Genomic DNA, 21,950 nt, shown 5'->3' with positions numbered 1-21,950 from the left:
AAATCTCTCCCTTTTTCACTCCCTCTCTATATAAATCTTTCTATCCCTATACATATCTCTTTCTCTCTCTCTCTATATATATATATACACATCACATATATATATCTTCCTATCTCCATATATATATATATATATATATATATACATCTTTCTATCGCTATAAATTTCTCTTTAAATAAAGGAAGAGTGGGAGAGAGAGACTTCCATGCACACACAGCACACTGGGCATCTTCTCAGTTTTGTTATCCGTCTGATTGAATATCTCTCCCCCTCTATAGACGGTCCAGGGTGCTGTCAATCTGCTCCTTCCCTCGGCCAATGAGCGCAGCAGCTGTCATCCTGCCCCCGCCCCCGGGAGGTGCCGTAGCCTGCAGAGGAGTGGTGAGAAGCAGCAGTAAGAGGAGGGGGAGTGGAAGGTCTAGCAGCACATAGAGTTGAATGAGTGAACTTTCTTTCCTAGTTTGTACTGCTCCCATGTCCCGATCCCAGTGATCTCAGCCAGGCTCCTCCATCCATCTCCTATACAAGATGCTGCACAAGGGTCGCGGCTCTCCTGTCACCCTCTCCTTGTGGATTATATTGCTGGGGGGCAGCCTGATTGCCGGCTACTTCTCTGCTGCTGCTTCTGCTGCCGGAGCTTCTCCTCGTAAGCAGGATGAGTCGTTCTCCACGCTGAGTGTCTATAGAGCCAGATGTACGTCCAGGTGTCTGAGTCTGCACATCACTCGCATCTCTGCATTCTTCAAACACTTCCAGGTAGGTCATATGTGCCTGTTCACCCTGCTACAACTCTCATACTATACTGCTGGCTGATGGGATGATCAGTCATAGACAATCCCATTCACAATTCCATAAGGATCTTTCTTTTAGCTATGTGACTCTTTTTTAAATGCCATTGGAGAAAAACTCACTTTTGTTCCTTGTCCTAGGGAATTGCCATGGCAGGTACCCTGGTATCTGAATATACATCAGTAGAATGGCTTGCTGATGTATCTTCATGCAAGTCCTCTACTGCAAGTCCTGATCTAGCAGAGGTTTGGGCTGACTCCAGAGTTTATTAGTCATAGAACCCTGACTGGTAATCATTTCCAAGGTTGGCTTTACAGAGCTAGTAGTAGTTAGCCACATACTAGTGGACTTGTTCTATAAGCTAACAATGTTCTACAAGTAGCTTCCTAAGCCCAGTTCCAATAGTTATAGCCACATGGGTCTTTACCATTAAAGACCATGTCCAGTTGGACGTAATTTGCTGATCTGATACATCTTTAAATTAACCTCTTCTGCCTTGATCTTGCAAAGGTTTGGACTGACTTCAGAGTTTATCAGTTTTAGCACCATTACTGGTAATCATTTCCAAGGTTGGCTTTACAGAGCTAGTAGTAGTTAGCCACATACTAGTGGACTTGTTCTATAAGCTAACAATGTTCTACAGGTAGCTTCCTAAGCCCAGTTCCAATAGTTATAGCCACATGGGTCTTTACCATTAAAGACCATGTCCAGTTGGATTGAATTTGCTGATCTGATACATCTTTATATTAACCTCTTCTGCGTGGATCTTGCAAAGGTTTGGACTGACTCCAGAGTTTATCAGTTTTAGCAGCATCATTTCCAAGGTTGGCTTTACAGAGCTAGTAGTAGTTAGCCACATACAACCGGACTTGTTCTATAAGCTAACAATGTTCTACAGGTAGCTTCCTAAGCCCAGTTCCAATAGTTATAGCCACATGGGTCTTTACCATTACAGACCATGTCCAGTTGGACGTAATTTGCTGATCTGATACACCTTTATACATCTTTATGATCTGATACATCTTTATATTAACCTCTTCTGCCTTGATCTTGCAAAGGTTTGGACTGACTCCAGAGTTTATCAGTTTTAGCTTCATTACTGGTAATCATTTCCAAGGTTGGCTTTACAGAGCTAGTAGTAGTTAGCCACATACAACCGGACTTGTTCTATAATGCTAACAATGTTGTACTACTAATCTAAGTAGCTTCCTGAGCCCAATTCCAATATTTATAGCCACATGGGTAAAATCTTCAACATTATAGACCAAGTCCAGTTTAACGTGACTTGCTGATCTGATACATCTTCATACTCACCTCTTCTGCAAGCCTTGATCTAGCAGAGGTTTGGGCTGACTCAATAGATTATCAGCCATAGATTTCCAAACTAGGCTTCACATAGCTAGTACTAGTTAGTTATATACAACTGCACGTCTTTTACAAAGCTGAAGATGTTTTGCCACTAATCCAAGTAGCTTCTTCAACCCAGATAAGTGTCAGGAACATACCCAACAGTTGGAGCCACATTACAACATTTCAGACCAAGTCCAGGGGAACGTGACCTACTGATATGATACACATTCCTACTAACCTCTTCTGCAAGCCTTGATCTAGCAGAGGTTTGGGCTGACTCCATAGTTTTTCAGTCATAGATTTCCAAAAGTAGGCTTTACATAGCTAATACTGGTTAGTCACATACAACTGGACTTGTACAAAACTGAAGATATTTTGCCACTAATCCAAGTAGCTTCTTGAACGCAGATGTGTGTCAGGAGCATACCCAACATTTAAAGCGGCAGATGTCTTTAACATGACAAAATCCAGGTGGATGTGACCTGCTGATATGATATATCTTCATACTAACCTCTTCTGTAAGCCTTGATCTGGAAAAGGTTTGTGCTGACTCCAGAGTTTGTCAGTCATAGATCCATCCAAGTCATAATAATTTCAATAGTTGATTTCACATATCTAGTACTAGTTATATACAACTGAACATCTTTAAGGCTCCATGTACACGGGACGTTGTCAAAAGTCCCTTTGAATGCTGGAATTTTTGGGACGTTTGAAACGTCCGTTAGGTCCCGTTTGCACCCGCGTTTAGCGGGTGTTTGCGTTTAGAACCGTTCCTAGAGGTCAAAAAAATTATTCCCCTTTAAAATGGAAAAACGCGAACGCTAAACGCGGGTCATCGCGTTCGGACGCGTTCGGTCGCGTTTGTGCGTTTGAAACGCCGGGAAACACGCGTTTGAAAGCAAATAATTGCGTTCTAAAAAAAGTCCCTGAACGCAACTGCCTGCAAATGACTGTAAACGACCATATGGACAGATAAGATAACATGGAGCTGCGTTCAGGGGCTTCTGAAAAAAACGCCCAACTGCTCCTAAACGGCCATTTCCAGCGTCCCGTGTACACGGAGCCTTATAGTGCTAAAGATGTTTTGCCAATAATCCAAGTAGCTTCTTGATCACAGATAAGTGTCAGCAACATACCCAACATTTAAAGCCACATGAGTAACATCTTCAAAGTTACAGACAGTGTCCATTTGAATGTAACCTGCACAGCCTCTTACTAACCTCTTCTGCAAGCCTTGACCTAGCAGAGGTTTGTGCTGACTCCATAGAGTTTATCAATCAAAGATTTCCAAGGTTGGCTTCACATAGCTGACATTAGTTAGTCATAAATAATTGGACTTCTTTTATAGTGCTGAAGATGGTTTGCCACTAATCTAAATGGTTTCCTGAGCCAAGATGAGCATCAAGAACATGCCCAGCATTTATAGCAATATGAGTATCATTGTTAACATTACAGACCAGGTCCAAGTTGAATGTGACCTGCTGATAAAATACATCTTGATACCAATCTCTTTTGCAAGCCCTGGTCTAGCAAAAGTTGTTCTGACTCCAGGGTTTATTGGTCATAAAACTATCCAAGTGATAATAATTTTCAAGGTTGTTTTCAAAAAGCTACTAACACTTGGGTTCCTGGCTACTTATCAGAGCTGAGGAAGCTACTTTGATGAATGGTGAAATGTCTTCAACATTACAGACTAAATCCAGGTGAATGTGACGTGATAATACAGCCATTCTCAACCATGGGTCTGTGGAACCCTAAGTTTCCTCCAGTGGTGACCAGGGGTTTCTTGAGTTCGGGCTACCTGACCCCCCATCTGATGGTGCCTGCCTAGTTCTAGGGCCAACATCACTTGCAACAGGCAGCAACATAAGGGTGTTGTTTTGCCCAACCTGTAAGGGGGCATTCTTCCCACCTGAAAACATGAAAACTATTTTGTGCGTTCTTCTGGGGTAAAACAGTTGAGAAAATGATGCTAATATGATACATCTTCATAATTACCTATTCTGCCATCCCTGAACTAGCAGAGGTCTGTGCTGACTGTAGAGTTTATCGGTCATAGATTTCCAAGGTTGGCATCACATAGCTAGTAGTAGTTAGTCGCATACAACTGAACTTGTTTTATAGTGCTGAAGATGTTTTTCCACTTATCGAAGTACAGTAAACCCCCGCTCCATCGCGGTTCAGTTTTTGCGGTCCCGGTATATTGCAGTTTTTTTTGTAATGTTATTTTACTATATAAATCATTAAAAATGAAATATTTTTGTGTTTTCCATAGCTCTTGCTATGTCTCTCAGTATCTTTTATGTGTTTAAATGAGTTTCTATTGTTTTAAAAGAGTGTTTAAAGACCTTAAAATGCTTTTACACGTACAGTGACAGTAAAAAAAACATGCCTACAATGCATTTTAATAGGGTTTTTCTATTTCGCGGATTTTCACTTTTCGCGGCTGGGTCCGGAACGTAACCCCCGCAATGGAGGGGGGTTTACTGTAGATTCCTCCATCAATAAGAGTATCATGATCTAGCAAGAGGTTTGTGCTGACTGTAGAGTTTATCTGTCATAGATTTCCAAGGTTTGCTTCACATAACTAGTAGTAGTTAGTCACATACAAATGAACTTGTTCAACAGTGCTGAAGTTGTTTTGCCAGTAATCCAAGTAGCTTCCCCAGCCCAGAAGAGAATCATGATCTAGCAGAGGTTTGTGCTAACTCCTGAGTCTATCAGTCATGGATCCATTCATGTTATAATCATTTCCAAGATTGTTCTAACATAGTTTCTGAAACTCATCTGAGCTGAAGAAGCTACTTGGATGAGTGATGAAATGTCTTTAACATTACAGACCAAGTCCAGTTGCTGAAATATCTTCATAACAACCACTTCTGCAAACCTTGCACTAGAAGTTTCTGCTGACTCCAGAGTTTACCCGTCATGGATCCATCAAAGTGATAATACATTTTAAGGTCACCTTCACAGAGGTAGTAGTAGTCAGTCTAATACAACTCGATCTTGTTTTATAGCCCTTAAGATGTTTTGCAACTAATCTAAGTATCTTCCTCAGCCCAGATGAGTGTAAGCAGGAACATACCCAACATGTAAAGCCACAAGGGTTACCATATTCAACACTAAAGACCAAGTCTGTGCTGAGTCCAGAGTTTACCAGTCATCGATCAAGTGATGTAGTGATAATCATTTAAAGGTTGTCTTCACATGTAGTAATAGTAAAGCCAGCCTTACAGGGATTGAATTTGACCAGTTCAGCAGGGACCAACCAAATTTCAATTCATGTATGGGCAAGCTGATTGTAGCCAAGTCGTTTAACATTGATCAGCTTGGGTACAACATGCCTGTCGGATTTGTCTACATACAGCTACCGCTGGCACTAACTATTGTACTCTGCTGGCTAGGAATACTCCCTGCACCCCCTGCTGGTAGAATACAATAGTGAAGTGGGAGGCATTCTCCTATCAACACTGACTGTGTTGATGGGAGACCCAAGCGTATCATCTATGTGACCTGCTTTAGTCACATACAAGTGGACTTATCTGTAATGCTGCAGATGTTCTACCACAATTACATGTTGCTTCCTGAGTCCCAAGGAGTGTCAGGAACACACCCAACATTTATAAACACATAAGTAAAGCTGGCCATAGATGGTTAGAAAATCGCACGCACGTGCAATAACGATTTGCTTCTGGGGTTACATTTTACTATGCACATGCATTGTACTTTTTTTGAACTGTTTCTGATTGATTCCACTACTAACATTTAGAAAATTGTTTGTCTACACAACGAAATTCCTCCATGATGGTTCATTTTTTTGCCATAAAACTTTGCATTTTGAGAATCGAAATGAGCCCACTAACATGTAGAAAGTCGAACGATTGAGCATTTTTTTTCGAAAGATTTTCTAACCACATATGGCCAGCTTTAGGTGGGGTACACACTATAAGAAAATCAGGCGAACGATCGTCCGATTTTTCTCGTGGTTTCACAGCAAATCGGAACTGATGAACGAAAATTTGTACAAGAATTCTCGTACGACAAAAGCTTCATTTTTGTTGTTTATTGTTTCTGATCATGCGTAGTCTTTCTTTTCTGATTTTTCTTGTACAAAAATCGTACGAAAACGATACACATTAAACAAAAATCATTTGTTTTTTCCCATACAAGAAACATTTTGGAGTTTGTCCCTTCGAGAATTTTCATACAAAAATTCTGAATCAGCTGCAGAAAGTTGTGTAAACCATTTACGAAAATCGTATGAAAATTTTTTGGACGAAAATGTTTTTCTTATAGTGTGTTTACGAGCCTTTACTCAGGGTGCCTTAACCAATTACATTGTAATTGGTGATTGAGTTGCCTATTCAGCTGTAAACACCAGGGGAAGGTTCCTAAAACTCATCTCTGAGAGGATGAATGGTGAAAAATCTTCAACATTACTTACCAGGTCCAGTTAAAGGGGACTAACTAATACTGTATTATATCATGATCTGGATAAATGGGAACCTTCTCCAGGCATGTTAAGGTCTCATGCTTCAGTATTTTCAGCTAAAACGGATAAAAGATGTATTTAGTAGCAAAAGGTACCTGTTTGGTTAACTGGGTAAACTGTTAGGCTGATGTCAGATGGGCGATTCTGCCACTAGGGATAAATTGCACTCGTACAATCGCTAAAGAGGCTGCTTGTGAGATGTTGCTCTGTTGCTGGCCCAAACACTGCTGAATCTTCATTGCTGTCTCAGCTACAGAGGGGCTGATTCATTGGCGACAAACAGGCAGCTTCTTAACGATCTTGCCTCTGACAATTTCAACTAGTCATGTGACCATGTGACAGCCAATCACAGGGGTCATGTAGTCAGGAAGTCTGTTCCGTTCCTCCCTTTTAAAGTGACACTAAAGGATATCGTTATTTTCCAAAAATGATCCCTACACATCCACTGCTTAATGGACCTGTAATCTACTTTTCATGAAATGGTTTCTTACTCTGTTTTTATACCTCCTTGTAATGTCCTCTGTGAGTTCCTGAACCTCTACTTTTCCCCTTCGCTTCCTTTTGTTTGGAATGAGCAGTGCACATTAGTTGTGGTCATGTGTCCTGTTCTATGCACAACAAACATCCCATAGTCCATAGTCCATCTTGGGAGTGAGCAGAAGAGGGTGGCTATGTTCCTGCATAAAGTGGGACCATAAAGAACGAACGTTGCCACCCGCTAACAGGACGTCGGATCTCAGCAGCAAAAAAAAAAGGAATTTGAAGATTTGCAGGCGGCAGAGAACAATAGAAGTGACTTTTTTAAGTTGAGAATACACTCTTGAATAGAATCTATTTTTAAACCAGAGTTTAATGTCACTTTAAAGGGTAAGTTCACCTTTACACACATTTCCATAAAGGTCCTCATGCACCACAGTGTCCCCAATGTATTAAAATGTTGTGTTCTGTTCCCCAAACAATGATGCCCTTCCTCAGCAGATGAAACAATCTCCTCCCCCAATCCATTCTGCAGATGGGAGCACACACCCAGTGCAAGATGTGCGATTCCAGAAACCCCAGAACAAGAAGACCCCCTCATGTTCTTCATCTGTACATGCGCAGTCTGCTGTCTCTCGAAGCTCAGTGTTTTTATAAGAGTAAAGGAGAGCAGACTGCACATGCATGGATAAGGAGCGAGGTCAGGGATGCTTGTTCAGGTATTTGCGAGGTCGCACATCTGGTGCTGGGTGCATCCAACCATCTGTAGACTGGAGGGGGGACGACATTGTTTTCAGCAGCTGAAGAGGTGGGCATTTATTTGAGGAATGGGGCACAGCATTTTATTATATTAGAGACACTAAAGGTTTTTGCAACGTGTAAAGGTGAACTTAACAGTTAAGTATAAAAGGGCTGCAATGGGCAGGCAGGGGAAGGGGTTAAAAGTCCTGCAAGCTGCATTTTGGGTCTAAAGAAAATGGGGCGCAACTGCTCTTTGTCACCATTACATTAAAATGACTTTGGCTCAATCTTAACCCATGGGAGAACCTCCCTGGGACATGTTTCAACCAATTTCAAGCCTCTATGAAGACGCCTGAAATTGGGTGAAACACGTTAGAGGGGCCTCCCATGGACGGGAACCAAGCTGATGCCATTTTAATATAATTGTGATTGCCAGTGTGTCTGGAAAGAATGCGGCCGGGCATAATTTTCTTTATAGTCCTGTTCAAGCCTGTGCAAATGCTGACCAGCACCTGGAAGCAGCACAGAAAGCCGGCTAGAGCAATCTGTTGGGAGTTTGAGTGGGACCTTTTGTGTTTGTCCTATGCACTTTGTGTGGTTTCACCTACATTTTACCATCCAGGTCCATTAAAATAGAGCCCACACAGTGGGTGCTAACTAGGGTTGCCACCTCATTCCTTTAAAACTGAACACAAAATAATTACACAGGTTTTGTGGCTGATTAAGGTGGTAATTAAACTCTTTGGTGCCTTATCTGCCTTAGAACCTGTGTAATTCATATGTGTTTGGGTTTAAAGCATGGGTGTCCAACCTTTTGGCTTCTCTGGGCCACATTGAGTGTAGAGAAATTCTCTCGGGCCGCATATAAAATATATACTATCGTTAAGGTATATAAGTAATAAAACGCTGCCGCGCCCTCCCGTGCTGCTGCGCACTCCCCAGCGCCCCAGCACTAATTTAACACAACTAGTGGATGATCCCCTCTGAGGCAGCCTTTGTGGCCGTGCCCCCGACTCGACTTCCTTCCTCCCCAGCAAAAAAAATAAATTGTCAGGGGGCAGTGGGCCGCATTGCCTGCGGCTCCGGGCCGCAGGTTGGACATGCCTGGTTTAAAGGGATGAGGTGGCAACCCAAGTGCTAACCCATGTGTTCTGGTGTGAGCAAGCCCTCATTATCGCTTCCTGAACCTTGGTCCTTCATAGTCAGTACGGTGTAAAGTTTTCTTCTTTAGCATTAGCCTTCTTTTCACTTGGTGGAAAGCGTTCTTTTTATGTGTATGTTAAATTCGAATAATTATATAGCATGTGTTATTAACTGTAGCGATACCCAAATCTTATGTCTCTGTATAGCCCGTAGAGGCCTGTATGGTATCTGTCTATGTTGTGCTATGTATTTGTTTATTTTGTCTGCTGAAGAGTTTTAGTTGGCGATCGTCATGTGGAAATGGCTGGCACCTGTTGGGCATTAGAGTGACAAATGCCACCTCGGTGAGGTCTGTCACAGCATGCTGAAGTAATAAAGAAAGCGTGAGGGTTTCAGAAACGATAAGCTGTCCCCTTTTGCTTGGCTTTCCGCCTCAGGCTCCTCGTTGATAAGTCTTCCACTTAAAGGCAGAGGATTTTTTTTTATCCCAAACAAGAAAAGAAAATCCCTGCTCACCTATTAACCTATGAAATCCACATCGTTATTAGCTGACCTTCTGGGGGCAAAAAGCTGAAATAGAAAAAGCCGGGAGTGGGTTTGGTGGAAGGAGACGTCCATGTGGGATACATTTATGTGAGAAGATGGCTCTCTGTGGGGTAGCATATCAGGAACCACACACACCATAAACATTGTCCTTTAATGAGAGGAACATTGAACTCAGATTATCTTACGGCTGGGATGACATGCAGAAAATATGACATACTCTGAGGTATTTTCGTGTAATACTAGACTGGATGTAGGGAGGGCGGCTCACTTGTTTACAATTATCCTGTGTTTCTAGTCACAGACTTTTTTTTCATTTACCTCATGAATGTTTGCCTCGTGTGTGTGTGGGAGGTTTTTGTTTTTAGCAATAGTTGCAGTTCTGTGCTTGACTTATTCCTGTCAGCAGAAGTGTGAATTGCTTGTTTTCTTTTTTGTTTTTCACCATATAGTAAAAAAAAGATATTTTTTTCTAAATTAAACAAAAAAAAAATCTTTATTTAAACAATCAACTCACATAAATATCACTAAATACAAAATCCTTGCTACAATGTATTCTTTATATCGTAATGTAACTTTGGCCAGAAAACCAACAGGGATAACAACAGTATGTATCTATAGGAATTCAGCGTTGTAATTTCAAAGGACTCAATTCAGTGAATTTTGATTGGTTGTTTTGGGTTATGGCGCATTTTACGTAGCTCTTTGGCTTATGAACTAGGCCCATAGGACTTGTGACTGGCTCCTCATTTTGTTATATACAGTGAGGGGAAATGTCAGAAGTGACATCAGCTAGTCTGCCTGATCAGTCCTGACATTTGTGTCCTTTCTAAGGAAAACACAAATAACGCAATAAACACAAACCTGTTATTTTTGGTGCCTCAGTAGAGCCATGGGCCATAAAACATGACAAAACATCGTTTTGTGGTCTGTGGTTTGGTAAGAAAGGAAAGCAAAACATCCGTGGACCAATTCACCACAGATTGATTGAGAAACCCAAAAAGACTTGAATGTACAACTGTAGATATGTAGAAGTGTAGTTACTAGAGAATAAAATACAAGACACTACTTTTTATTTGTTTGTAATAATAAATGCAATGTACTGAATAACAGTCTTCTGGTGTGGGAAAGTGGTTAGACAGTCACTCCCAAACTGAAGGGGCACAGCAATCCTGAGCTGACTACGTGACAATTATTGTTTTAGACAGAAGAGGGAGCTACAACGTTATTGTACACTGTGATAGATAGATAGATAGATAGATAGATAGATAGATAGATAGATAGATAGATAGATAGATAGATAGATAGATAGATAGATAGATAGATAGATAGATAGATAGATAGATAGATAGATAGATCAATAAACAGATTAATAAGCAGAGTAAGTGGATCTAGCTAGTATTTTCACTAATCAATCAATTTATTAATCAATAATTATGTCTAAACTTTCTATCTGTATGTATCTAATGTATGTATGTCTGTATGTATCTAATTCATCTCTATCTATCTATCTATCTATCTATCTATCTATCTATCTATCTATCTATCTATCTATCTATCTATCTGTCTGTCTGTCTGTCTGTCTGTCTGTCTGTCTGTCTGTCTGTCTGTCTGTCTATCTATCTCTAATCTACCTATGTCCACTAATCAATCAATTTATTAATGAATATCTCTCTCTGTATCTATCTATCTATCTATCTATCTATCTATCTATCTATCTATCTATCTATCTATCTATCTATCTATCTATCTATCTATCTCTCTCTAATCTACCTATGTCCACTAATCAATCAATTTATTGATGATTATCTATCTATCTATCTATCTATCTATCTATCTATCTATCTATCTATCTATCTATCTATCTATCTATCTATCTATCTATCTATCTATCTATCTATCTCTCTCTAATCTATCAATTTATTGATGACTATCTATCTATCTATCTATCTATCTATCTATCTATCTATCTATCTATCTATCTATCTATCTATCTATCTATCTATCTATCTATCTATCTATCTGTCTGTCTGTCTGTCTGTCTGTCTGTCTGTCTGTCTGTCTGTCTATCTATCTCTAATCTACCTATGTCCACTAATCAATCAATTTATTAATGAATATCTCTCTCTGTATCTATCTATCTATCTATCTATCTATCTATCTATCTATCTATCTATCTATCTATCTATCTATCTATCTATCTATCTATCTATCTATCTATCTATCTATCTATCTCTCTCTAATCTACCTATGTCCACTAATCAATCAATTTATTGATGATTATCTATCTATCTATCTATCTATCTATCTATCTATCTATCTATCTATCTATCTATCTATCTATCTATCTATCTATCTATCTATCTATCTATCTATCTATCTATCTCTCTCTAATCTATCAATTTATTGATGACTATCTATCTATCTATCTATCTATCTATCTATCTATCTATCTATCTATCTATCTATCTATCTATCTATCTATCTATCTATCTATCTATCTATCTATCTATCTATCTCTAATCTACCTATGTCCACTAATCAATCAATTTATTAATGAATATCTCTCTCTGTATCTATCTATCTATCTATCTATCTATCTATCTATCTATCTATCTATCTATCTATCTATCTATCTATCTATCTATCTATCTATCTATCTATCTATCTATCTATCTCTCTCTAATCTACCTATGTCCACTAATCAATCAATTTATTGATGATTATCTATCTATCTATCTATCTATCTATCTATCTATCTATCTATCTATCTATCTATCTATCTATCTATCTATCTATCTATCTATCTCTCTCTAATCTATCAATTTATTGATGACTATCTATCTATCTATCTATCTATCTATCTATCTATCTATCTATCTATCTATCTATCTATCTATCTATCTATCTATCTATCTATCTATCTATCTATCTATCTATCTATCTATCTCTAATCTACCTATGTCCACTAATCAATCAATTTATTAATGAATATCTCTCTCTGTATCTATCTATCTATCTATCTATCTATCTATCTATCTATCTATCTATCTATCTATCTATCTATCTATCTATCTATCTATCTATCTATCTATCTATCTATCTATCGTATCTATCGTATCTATCTATCTCATCTATCTATCTATCTATCTATCTATCTATCTATCTATCTATCTATCTATCTATCTATCTATCGTATCTATCGTATCTATCTATCTCATCTATCTATCTATCTATCTATCTATCTATCTATCTATCTATCTATCTATCTATCTATCTATCTATCTATCTATCTATCTATCTATCTATCTATCTATCTATCTATCTATCTATCTATCTCTAATCTACCTATGTCCACTAATCAATCAATTTATTAATGAATATCTCTCTCTGTATCTATCTATCTATCTATCTATCTATCTATCTATCTATCTATCTATCTATCTATCTATCTATCTATCTATCTATCTATCTATCTATCTATCTATCTATCTATCTATCTATCTATCTATCTATCTATCTATCTATCTATCTATCTATCTATCTATCTTCAATGTAGATTAATATAGATGTTTTATATAGAATTGAGTAGATAGGTAGGCAGGTAAATAGATAGATAGGTTGGTTCAAATTGTACAGATAGAAGTGTTAGAGTGAATGAGAGAGTCAGGTCAGAGAGAGATTTACTGATTGATTGATTATGTGGGTTCCTGCACAGATGTCTATTGAAATCGCCCCCCAAAGTCACTAAAAGAAGTACAGAAACTACTTTTGGGGATCGTCGCGATGCCGCAAAGTTGGCGTCGCACCGATTCAGACGGCATCATTGCCGGCAATTGACTCTGATTTGACATGTCAAAACGGACCAATGTGAACGTGGGCTAAAGGAGAAGTTTACTAAAACTGGTGCACAAAGAATCTGGTGCAGCTGTGCATATAAACCATAGAGCAGCTTCCAGGTTTTATTGTCAAAGCTTAATTGAACAAGCTGAAGTTAGACTGGCCATACACGTTCAATTTTCTTGTACAATTTTCTGTTAGATTTAACAAAAATATGAGGTTAGAGCTAAACAACACTTTGACTTGTATCCAATTAGGTAGGCCTTTGTACTACATAGTTGAATGTAAATTTCAAGAAAATTGTACAGAAAATTGTATAAGGTATGGCCAGTCTTATTCCTCGTAGACACGTTCCGATAATCGTATGACAAAACTCGCTTTCGACCTGATCGCACGATAATCTGATCGTTAGTACACAGCTTTCGACAGCCTATCAGGACAGTTCATCCAACAAAATCCGAAGTGACAAACAGGAAAACTTCTGTTGTACGACAGCCTCGCGAACGTCAATCGTTTCAGTACACTATGCGTCCGCTAAAAATCGATCGACAAAGACCGCACATGCTCAAAACACTAAAATAGCATGGAAAAAGCCTGGCTGCCATTGTTTTTGTTTTGCACCATCTGATACGTAGCTACGCAACCAGGAAGCTTTTCCCGAATCGTACGACAAAAATCATACGGTTTGTATGCATTGTTGAATTCGATGTTAGTATCATGCAACAAAATGCGAACAATAAGTCGTCCGATTATCTGAACGTGTGTACGGGGCATTAGGCCACTTTCACACTATCCGTCCGTCGGACGGATTCTGTTTTTCTCTGCGGGGGATCGAGCCGCCGAGCCGCCGATCCCCCGCTGAGCAGAAGGATGACAGCTGTGTCTCCACGCTGTGTGCGGAGACACAGCTGTCAGTTCCCCATGCATCTCTGTGGGGGAAATCGGATGGGAACGGACCGTTGGTCCGTTCTCATCCGATCACATCCGATCCGATCCGCTGGACGGATGGAAAATAGGGTTTACATCCGTCCAGATTTGACGGATCGAATCGGATTGGATGTCAGCGGACATGTCTCCGCTGACATCCGATCCCCCATAGAGATGCATGGGGGGACCGTTCAGATCCGCCAAGAAAACGGACAGGCGGATCTGAACGGTCCGCCTGTGTGAAAGGGGCCTTAGGCACTAAGTGAGTTTAATTACCACCTTAATCAGCCACAGAACAGGTGTAATAATTGTGTCCTGGTTTAAAGGGATGAGGTGGCAACCTCACCCCTGAGTGATCTGAACATTTTTAGTGGGTGCTCCTAAATACACACCCCAGCCTAGAACCAGAACAAGGCCCACCAACACTATACCTTCATCAAAGATCAGCTTCTTTGAAGGAAAACACACTCCACTATATATCCACCAGAACCAAATCTTATTTATATTGGTCCAGCGCTATCACAAACATCCAACTTATATCAGTATCTCCTGTCGTAGGTGAATGTTTTGCTGAACAATTTGTTATGATGTTTAATAATCGAAATGGCATAGCATGGCAGATGTGAAATATAAATATAAAGATAGAAAATCTGAAATTCCACTGTCTGTTATAAACAGATCTGACAGATTTCCGCAATCCAGTTTTCTTATCAGTGACAGCACAAATGATAACTCCGGTAATTTTTTCCGATAAGCTTCTTGCATAAGATGCACATGCAGAAGTAGATTTAGAACATTATAATTGATGGTAATAGTATTTATTGCAGGCAGTGAAGTATATCTAGATAGAGTAGGTAGAATATGCAGTAAATGGTATTTAGGTGACTGATAAAAGCGTTAAAAAAAAAGAATAAAAGAGGTAAAGGTCATTAGATGAAATAGTAATGTATGGTGACGTATGGTCAATCGCTGAATGGTATATTATATCTTTTTCTTTTGATAACTTTGTAAACGTTCTGTCCTGCAAAGGTGAACTGTAATGAGAGCCGTGTTTTGTAATGTAATGTACGGACAATACATCTGGGTTAGTGGTCATCATGCACAAATGCTCTCTGTGGTCACCATTGTGGCTTTCAAGTGACAGGAAGTGAAATACGGGTTGACATTTTCCCTCGGGCCATTTGCTTACGACCATTTGTGAAGCACCAAACTGTTCAAGTGCAGATCATTTTCGTTAAAGAAACTGTTTAACTGAAATGACCTTTATCTCATGTTTCTAATACTGGGCAATAACTCAAGCAGTTTTCTGTGAATCAGAGGTAAGATTTATGGAGGGATTGTATGCTTCTTAGGAAGAAGACACTATTTCCCGGAGAAGAGGACACCTGTGCTGTATTTTGGAAGGTGTTGAGCTGATCAAGTGTAAACTCAGAAAGTCCCTTAGGGTAGCATTGAACCCATGACCCCATGTATTTATAAGTTTGGGCAGATTTAAATGATTGTGGACTGCTTTGTTCAGAAGCAGGAGATCAATATTTGACTTTAATAGCTGATGTAATGGTCTCATTTATTCTCTTGTGTATTACTAAGGATGACATATGATACCCAGGGTAGATATCGCTAATGCATGGATTGGAACTGGAACTAAAAAGTATCCCTGGATTTACGTATGTTGCCAGCAAATGGCAAGAACAGAGGACTAATAATAGTAATGTACTTGGAACAAGGCAGGAGCATTGTGAGGTCCAAGTGTGTGTGTGAATGTGTGTAGCATGCCTCCCAACTAACTGAAATGATAAATAAGGACACCTACTAGCACACAGTATATAGGCAAAGAACATGTCCCTATAATGACCTCGGTTACACGGACCACAAACATCGAATATGCAAAAAAATAATTGGCCAACCCATACAAGTTCTTTTTTTACCTCCTAATTTTCTTTTATATTGGCTTTCCAAAATATCAAATACAGTAAAACCTTGAATTATGAGCAGTGCTTTAAGTGGCCCAAAAGAGGTGGCGGTACTCTATTACAGCCTATAAATTTTGTCGCCCCCCCCCCCACCCCACATCAGGGTCCCCATACCCCATAGAGCACCTCCCCTGGCCTGGGCTGGGACTCCGGAGCAGGGGGACTCAACTGGTGGTGACTGGTCTGGCTCTGGAGTGGGAAATATTCTTGGGGGGGGGGGAGGCAATTCAGGGCGCAGATGTCCAAAATGAGCGTACTGATACGCTAAGGCGCATGGAGAGGTGGCGGTATGCTCAAGAGCCATATTTGGAAGTGGCGGTACTGAGTACCAGTGCATACCGACCCACTTAAAGCACTGATTATGAGCATAATTTGTTGCAGAAACATACGTGTAATCCAAAGCACTCGTATATCAAAGAAAATTTCCCCATAAGAAATAATGGAAACTCGGATGATTCATTCCACAACCAAGCTATGGTGTATGCTACAATGAAATATTGTGTTTTATTGAATTAGTGCTGTTTAAAGCTGGCAGGAACTCACTTATTGGAAGCAAACATGTACTAACCTGCCTGGATTTTTCACATTCTCCCTCTGGCTGCGTGGGTTTCCTCCAGGTACTCCGGTTTCCTCCCACACTCCGAAGATATGCTAGTAGGTTATTTGGCTATTTTCTAAATTGGCCCTAGTATGTGTATGTATGAATGGGAGTTAGGGACCATAGATTGTAAGCTCCTTGAGGGCAGGGACTGATGCAAATGTATAATATATGTGTAAACGCTGCGTAAATTGATGGCGCTGTATAAGTACCTATAATAAATAAACCAAAAAAAAAATAAACTGAATTCTTGGACAAGGCCAAGGATCAGTGCAACCACCACCACCATCATCACCATTAACGGGGCAGTACAGAGTGAGCAGCTTGGTGATCTGTTGAGCGACATGTCCATTTCCTTGTAGGACTGGCCCTGACAAAGTAGTGATTAGTATATGGTTGAATACTAAAGCAGCTCATGCATGATTCAGTGTGTTGCAAAAACTAAACAAAATGACTCCATCCCCCTACTTGAGTTAGATGGGGGAATCACTGTCGCTGAGGTATAGTATTCTGACAGCAGGGAGACTTCCCCACTGTCAGAATACACTGATCAGCACTGCAGGCTAGAGCTGTTCGTGAATACATTTTCCAATAGGTTGGATGTACAGAAGTCGACCAGCCTGCCTATACATCGATCTAAGTTCTGCCGGTCTCTGCTGAACCGGGCAATTTTCAATCCATGTATGACTGGCTGAAAGTATATGCTTCTTTTTAGATGAATATTGAAGGAGGGTGAATATGAAAAAAATGTAACTAGATATAGATGAATATTGAAAATAGATCTGGTCAGGTAAACAGAAAAGTTCTGACTGTTAAAGCAGACCTCCAGTCATAAAAAAAAGATAAAAAATAGCTCATTAAAAGATAAAAAACAAAACCAGTCCAGAGATTTCCCCAACTGTACATTTTTTTCTGCCATTAGATCACCTCAGTCTGATAGCCAGTATCATTCAACCCACTTCCTCTAATCCCAGGCGGCCATTTTGATGTAGCGAGCAGAGGCTCTCTTCCTCCTCACTGGCTCAGAGACAGCACCCGGAGCCAATGGAGTCAACTGTCAGTCACAGCCATTGAAGAGAGAGAGGGGAGTGAAGCCAATCCGCGCTCTGTGTGTCTATGGGGGCACTCGGTAGGGGGGAGGGACCAGGAACACTGACGGGGGACCCAAGAAGAGGCTTCTCTGTGCATAACCATTGCACAGAGCAGGTAAGTATAACATGTTTGTTATTTAAAAAAAATAAAAACTGATCCTTTACAATCACTTTATTAAAGTACTATCACACCGTGGTCAGTTCTCTATGCTGGGAACTCAGTGTGCTCTCCTCCAATGATCAGACTTGTCCAGACAACCCCCCCCCCCCCTCCACATAGCCATTCACGGTCTGATGAGCATCGGCATCGGGCGCCTTAACCAGGCGTTCGGTTCATCCCAAAGCGCCATTCACTGGGGAGCTCAGTATGCTGCTGCTTCTCCTCCTACCCAGCTCTTTATGCAGCTAAGAACAAAAGGAATGTGGTCACATAAAAAATTTAAAAAAGGGTATCTATAATGTTGTTCTATATCTTTACAAAAATGTTTTGTATTTCATTTCTTTTTTAAACTGAATGTTTTTTTTTTACAAGGTAATAGTTATAATCACTTTAAGACGTAAAAGGAAGTTAACATTAATCTCTACAAAGTCAGAATAATTGTTACAGCTGGTGGCAGCTGTGAAATTTTGATTCCCTATCACTTACTGTCTCAGTGTTAATGGTCACTAGAACAATATAGTGAGGGAATATATAGACAGCAGTAAACACTTGACATGAGTTCTAACCCTTCCCTACTCTATAAAAAACTAAAAAAAAGTTAGTGCTATACCTACACTTTTTGCAAACATTTAAAAAGCTATCATGAGCCCAGTTCCAAATGTTCCACATCTGGTGAGACTGCCCTAGAATCGGTGATTATTGGCTGAAGGTACAACTGTTTATTAGGGAAATCACAGGAGTGGCCATCACTGACGATCCATGGATGTGTTTATTCCATAAAACAGATAAATCCAAACAATATTATAAAAGCACGATAGTACCTGATAAACGCAGCACAGGGGGTAAATCCAAAAAAATGGCTAGATGTAGAAAGCCCCACTCTTAGAGCCCATTCAGACAGGGGCGACACGACTTGCTGGGGCGACCTGTGACCTTGGCGCGACATGCACGGACTTCATATAATTGAAGTCAATGCAAGTCGCCTCCAGGTCGCCCCACAGTAGTACAGGACCCTTTTTCTAAGTCGGAGCGACTTGTGTCGCTCCTATTAGAACGGGACCTGTGCTAATCAATGGCAGGCGACCGACCGTGACTTGTCATTGTCAGGCTTGGTCTGACAAGTCGCGCTAGTGTGAATGGACCCTTAGAGAGTGGTTCAAAAAAATCGAATATATATATATACAGTATATATATATATATATATATATATATATATATATATATATATATATATATATACATTATGGAATATTTAGGCAGCAGAGACGAAGAACAGATAGAGAGTTTCTAATAAATTGAGGAAATGGGTAGATTTCAAAAAGACTAACAAAGACTAAAAGAAGGGGGGGGGGATGAGGGAGGGACCACGGGAAGGGGAGTAAGGAGTTATTTCTAAAGAAAAAAAAAAGTTATCATGAGCAAGCTCAGTTAAAGGATAAGCGCACTTGAAAACAAACTGCACATATCCTCTTTGCCCCCTATCCCCTTGACCTAACCTCACCACCCTCCCTCTCCACAAATGCATACTTATCTCTCACAGCCTCAGTTCATGGTTTGTGTTCTTCCAGCGGCTCACACCTTTTCTGTTCTGGCTTCACACCTGCACATTACAGAGCTATAGACCAGTGTTTTTCAACCTTTGTTCATTTAAGACACCATTTAGAATTGCGCACAATCCCAAGGCACACCAGTCTGAGGGCCTTTTTTACACCATGAGGGGCACACCCAAGCGCACGCACTTTTTTGCACATTCTTTTTGCATCATATTTTTTTAATAAGCTGCTCTATGAGCGTTGAAAGCAAAAAGGTGCATGCGGGGTTGTGCTCTCTCTCCTCTTCCCCCAGTTTCTCTCCTTCCTGTACATTCATATCTGAGCAATCCTCTGTTAGCTCCTGTGCGATAGAGGGGAGAGAGCACTGGTAATTCCTGTGTACAGAGGAGGTAGAGAGCTCAGCCCGCTCCTCCTCCGGTCTCTTCTCTCTGTACTCTTGCCGGCAAGTCCTTAGCAACTGATAACGTCATTGGTTGGTAGGATGTGTTAGAGCAGCCAGCTCAACTTTCTGTTTTGCTGGTAAGAGTATAGATAGGAGCAGAGAGTGGGAGAGGTGCCAGCTGAGCTCTCTGCCTCCTTTATTTGCAGGAGTTAAAGCGGAGTTCCACCCTGGTTATAAATCTTTTAATAAAAATACCCCCGGGACAGTCAGGGCAAGCACATTCCACAATGGCTAGCCTCTGATCTGTCCCAGGTTGCACTTACCTTTTGGGAGAAATACTTACCTTGAAAATGTCTTGTCCAGCGCTGCCATCTCAGGTGTGGGCAGCTTGAAGCCAGCGCGATCCTCCTCCGTGTCCTCTTCCGTCTTCTTCGGTCCCACGATGCACTGCACCGGCCCCGACGTCACTTCCGGTGCGCGCGCGTCATCCCTCCACAGCTGTTTAGAAGGGAATGACGCGTGCGCACCGGAACTGACGCCGGGGCCGGTGCAGGCGCAATGATTCCTGGGAGCGATGACGTTCAGCTCCCAGGAATCATTGCAAAAGCCAGGAAGTGACGAATCGCCGCGGCCGCCGAGGAGAGGAAGAAGGAAGTAAGGTGAGTATATTTTCTCTACAAGGTAAGTAAAAAAAAAAAAAAAATTGCGATTATCCATTTGTTTTTCAGGTGACCCGGAGCGAGAAGATGGAGGTAAGTATAAATTTAGGGTGGAACTCCACTTTAACAGTGCTCCCACCCTCCTGTAGCACAGGAGCTAACACAGGATCACTCAGATTGGGCTGCTGCTGCGGCACCCCTTAGGACCTCTCATGGCACCCCAGGGTGCTGCAAAAACCCTGGTTGAGAAACACTGCTATAGACTATGGGACTGTCTTTGATCCTCTCTGGCCTCCACAGGCTGTCCCATAGAAGTCTGAGGGGCACTAATACAGGACAATGAAGAGTTGCATCACTGGATGTAAACAAAGTGTAAACCCACAGCTGTCCAGTAGAAGTAAGTTTGCATCTACGGAGGAATTAGGTTAGGTTAGGGTGGCAAAAAGGATAAATGCACTTTGTTTTAATTGTACTTATCTTTTTAGGTAGAACTATAGGCAAAACATTTTTTCCATTTTGGATAGCGTAAGGGAGGGTCATAACCTCTGTAAGGTTTATTTTTGCCATCTGTGTCCCATTGGGGAGATTTACCTTCACTTCCTGTCCCATAGCCAAAACAGGAAGTGAGAGGAAATCCCTGCAATCTAAGGGAATCTCTTGGAGACCCCCAGGTCATCAGAACTAGTGGCGCCATTTGAAGATTTCCTCTTTATTACTTTTCTGGGGACAACCTAAAATGTGGGATTTTCTTTTACTTTCATTTTTAATGATAATGGTAAACAGGACAAATAGTGGGAATTATACTCCCTAACGGGGGCACAGACAGCAATATAAAGCTCACAGATGTTCTGATCTATCTCCCTTCTATCTAAAATGAAAAAAAAAGTTTTACCTTTAGTTAAACTTTAATTTAACTTACAACATTTATTCTTTTTTTTTACATTAAATAACTTTGATTTATACAGTCTTTATACCAATTTGAAAATCATATCGCTTCACATAAATCTGTGTGCTGTAAGAGAAATGCGGATTTTGCTTTACTACTGTTGACATTTACTGACCTACAGTATTTACTGACGTGGTATTTGCTGACTTTTCGTATTTAGTGATCTGTTCAGATTAGGCATTTTCAGAAACATGACATTTTCTGGCTACTGTCTTTTTACTGACCGCAGGCTTAACCGCAGAATAGGTTAATTTGTAGGGCAAGTTCAACATTCATGTTAAACCGC

The 21,950-nt window shown here is 40.5% G+C and overlaps 1 protein-coding gene across 1 annotated transcript in view; it reads left to right on the top strand.

The window, feature by feature from the left end:
• Positions 1-395: 395 nt before the first annotated feature.
• ANOS1 (anosmin 1) overlaps positions 396-21,950 on the top strand; it is a 235,153-nt gene continuing 213,598 nt past the window's right edge. The window contains exon 1 of the mRNA XM_082245044.1: positions 396-756. Coding sequence (XP_082101170.1) covers positions 529-756 — 228 coding nt within the window. The 5' untranslated portion in view covers positions 396-528. The remainder of the gene's footprint in view (positions 757-21,950) is intronic.

Source organism: Pelophylax lessonae, assembly GCF_965119305.1.
Source record: "Pelophylax lessonae genome assembly, chromosome: 2".
NCBI classification, from domain to species: Eukaryota; Metazoa; Chordata; class Amphibia; order Anura; family Ranidae; genus Pelophylax; species Pelophylax lessonae.
This window is presented reverse-complemented; position numbering and strand designations above follow the sequence as displayed.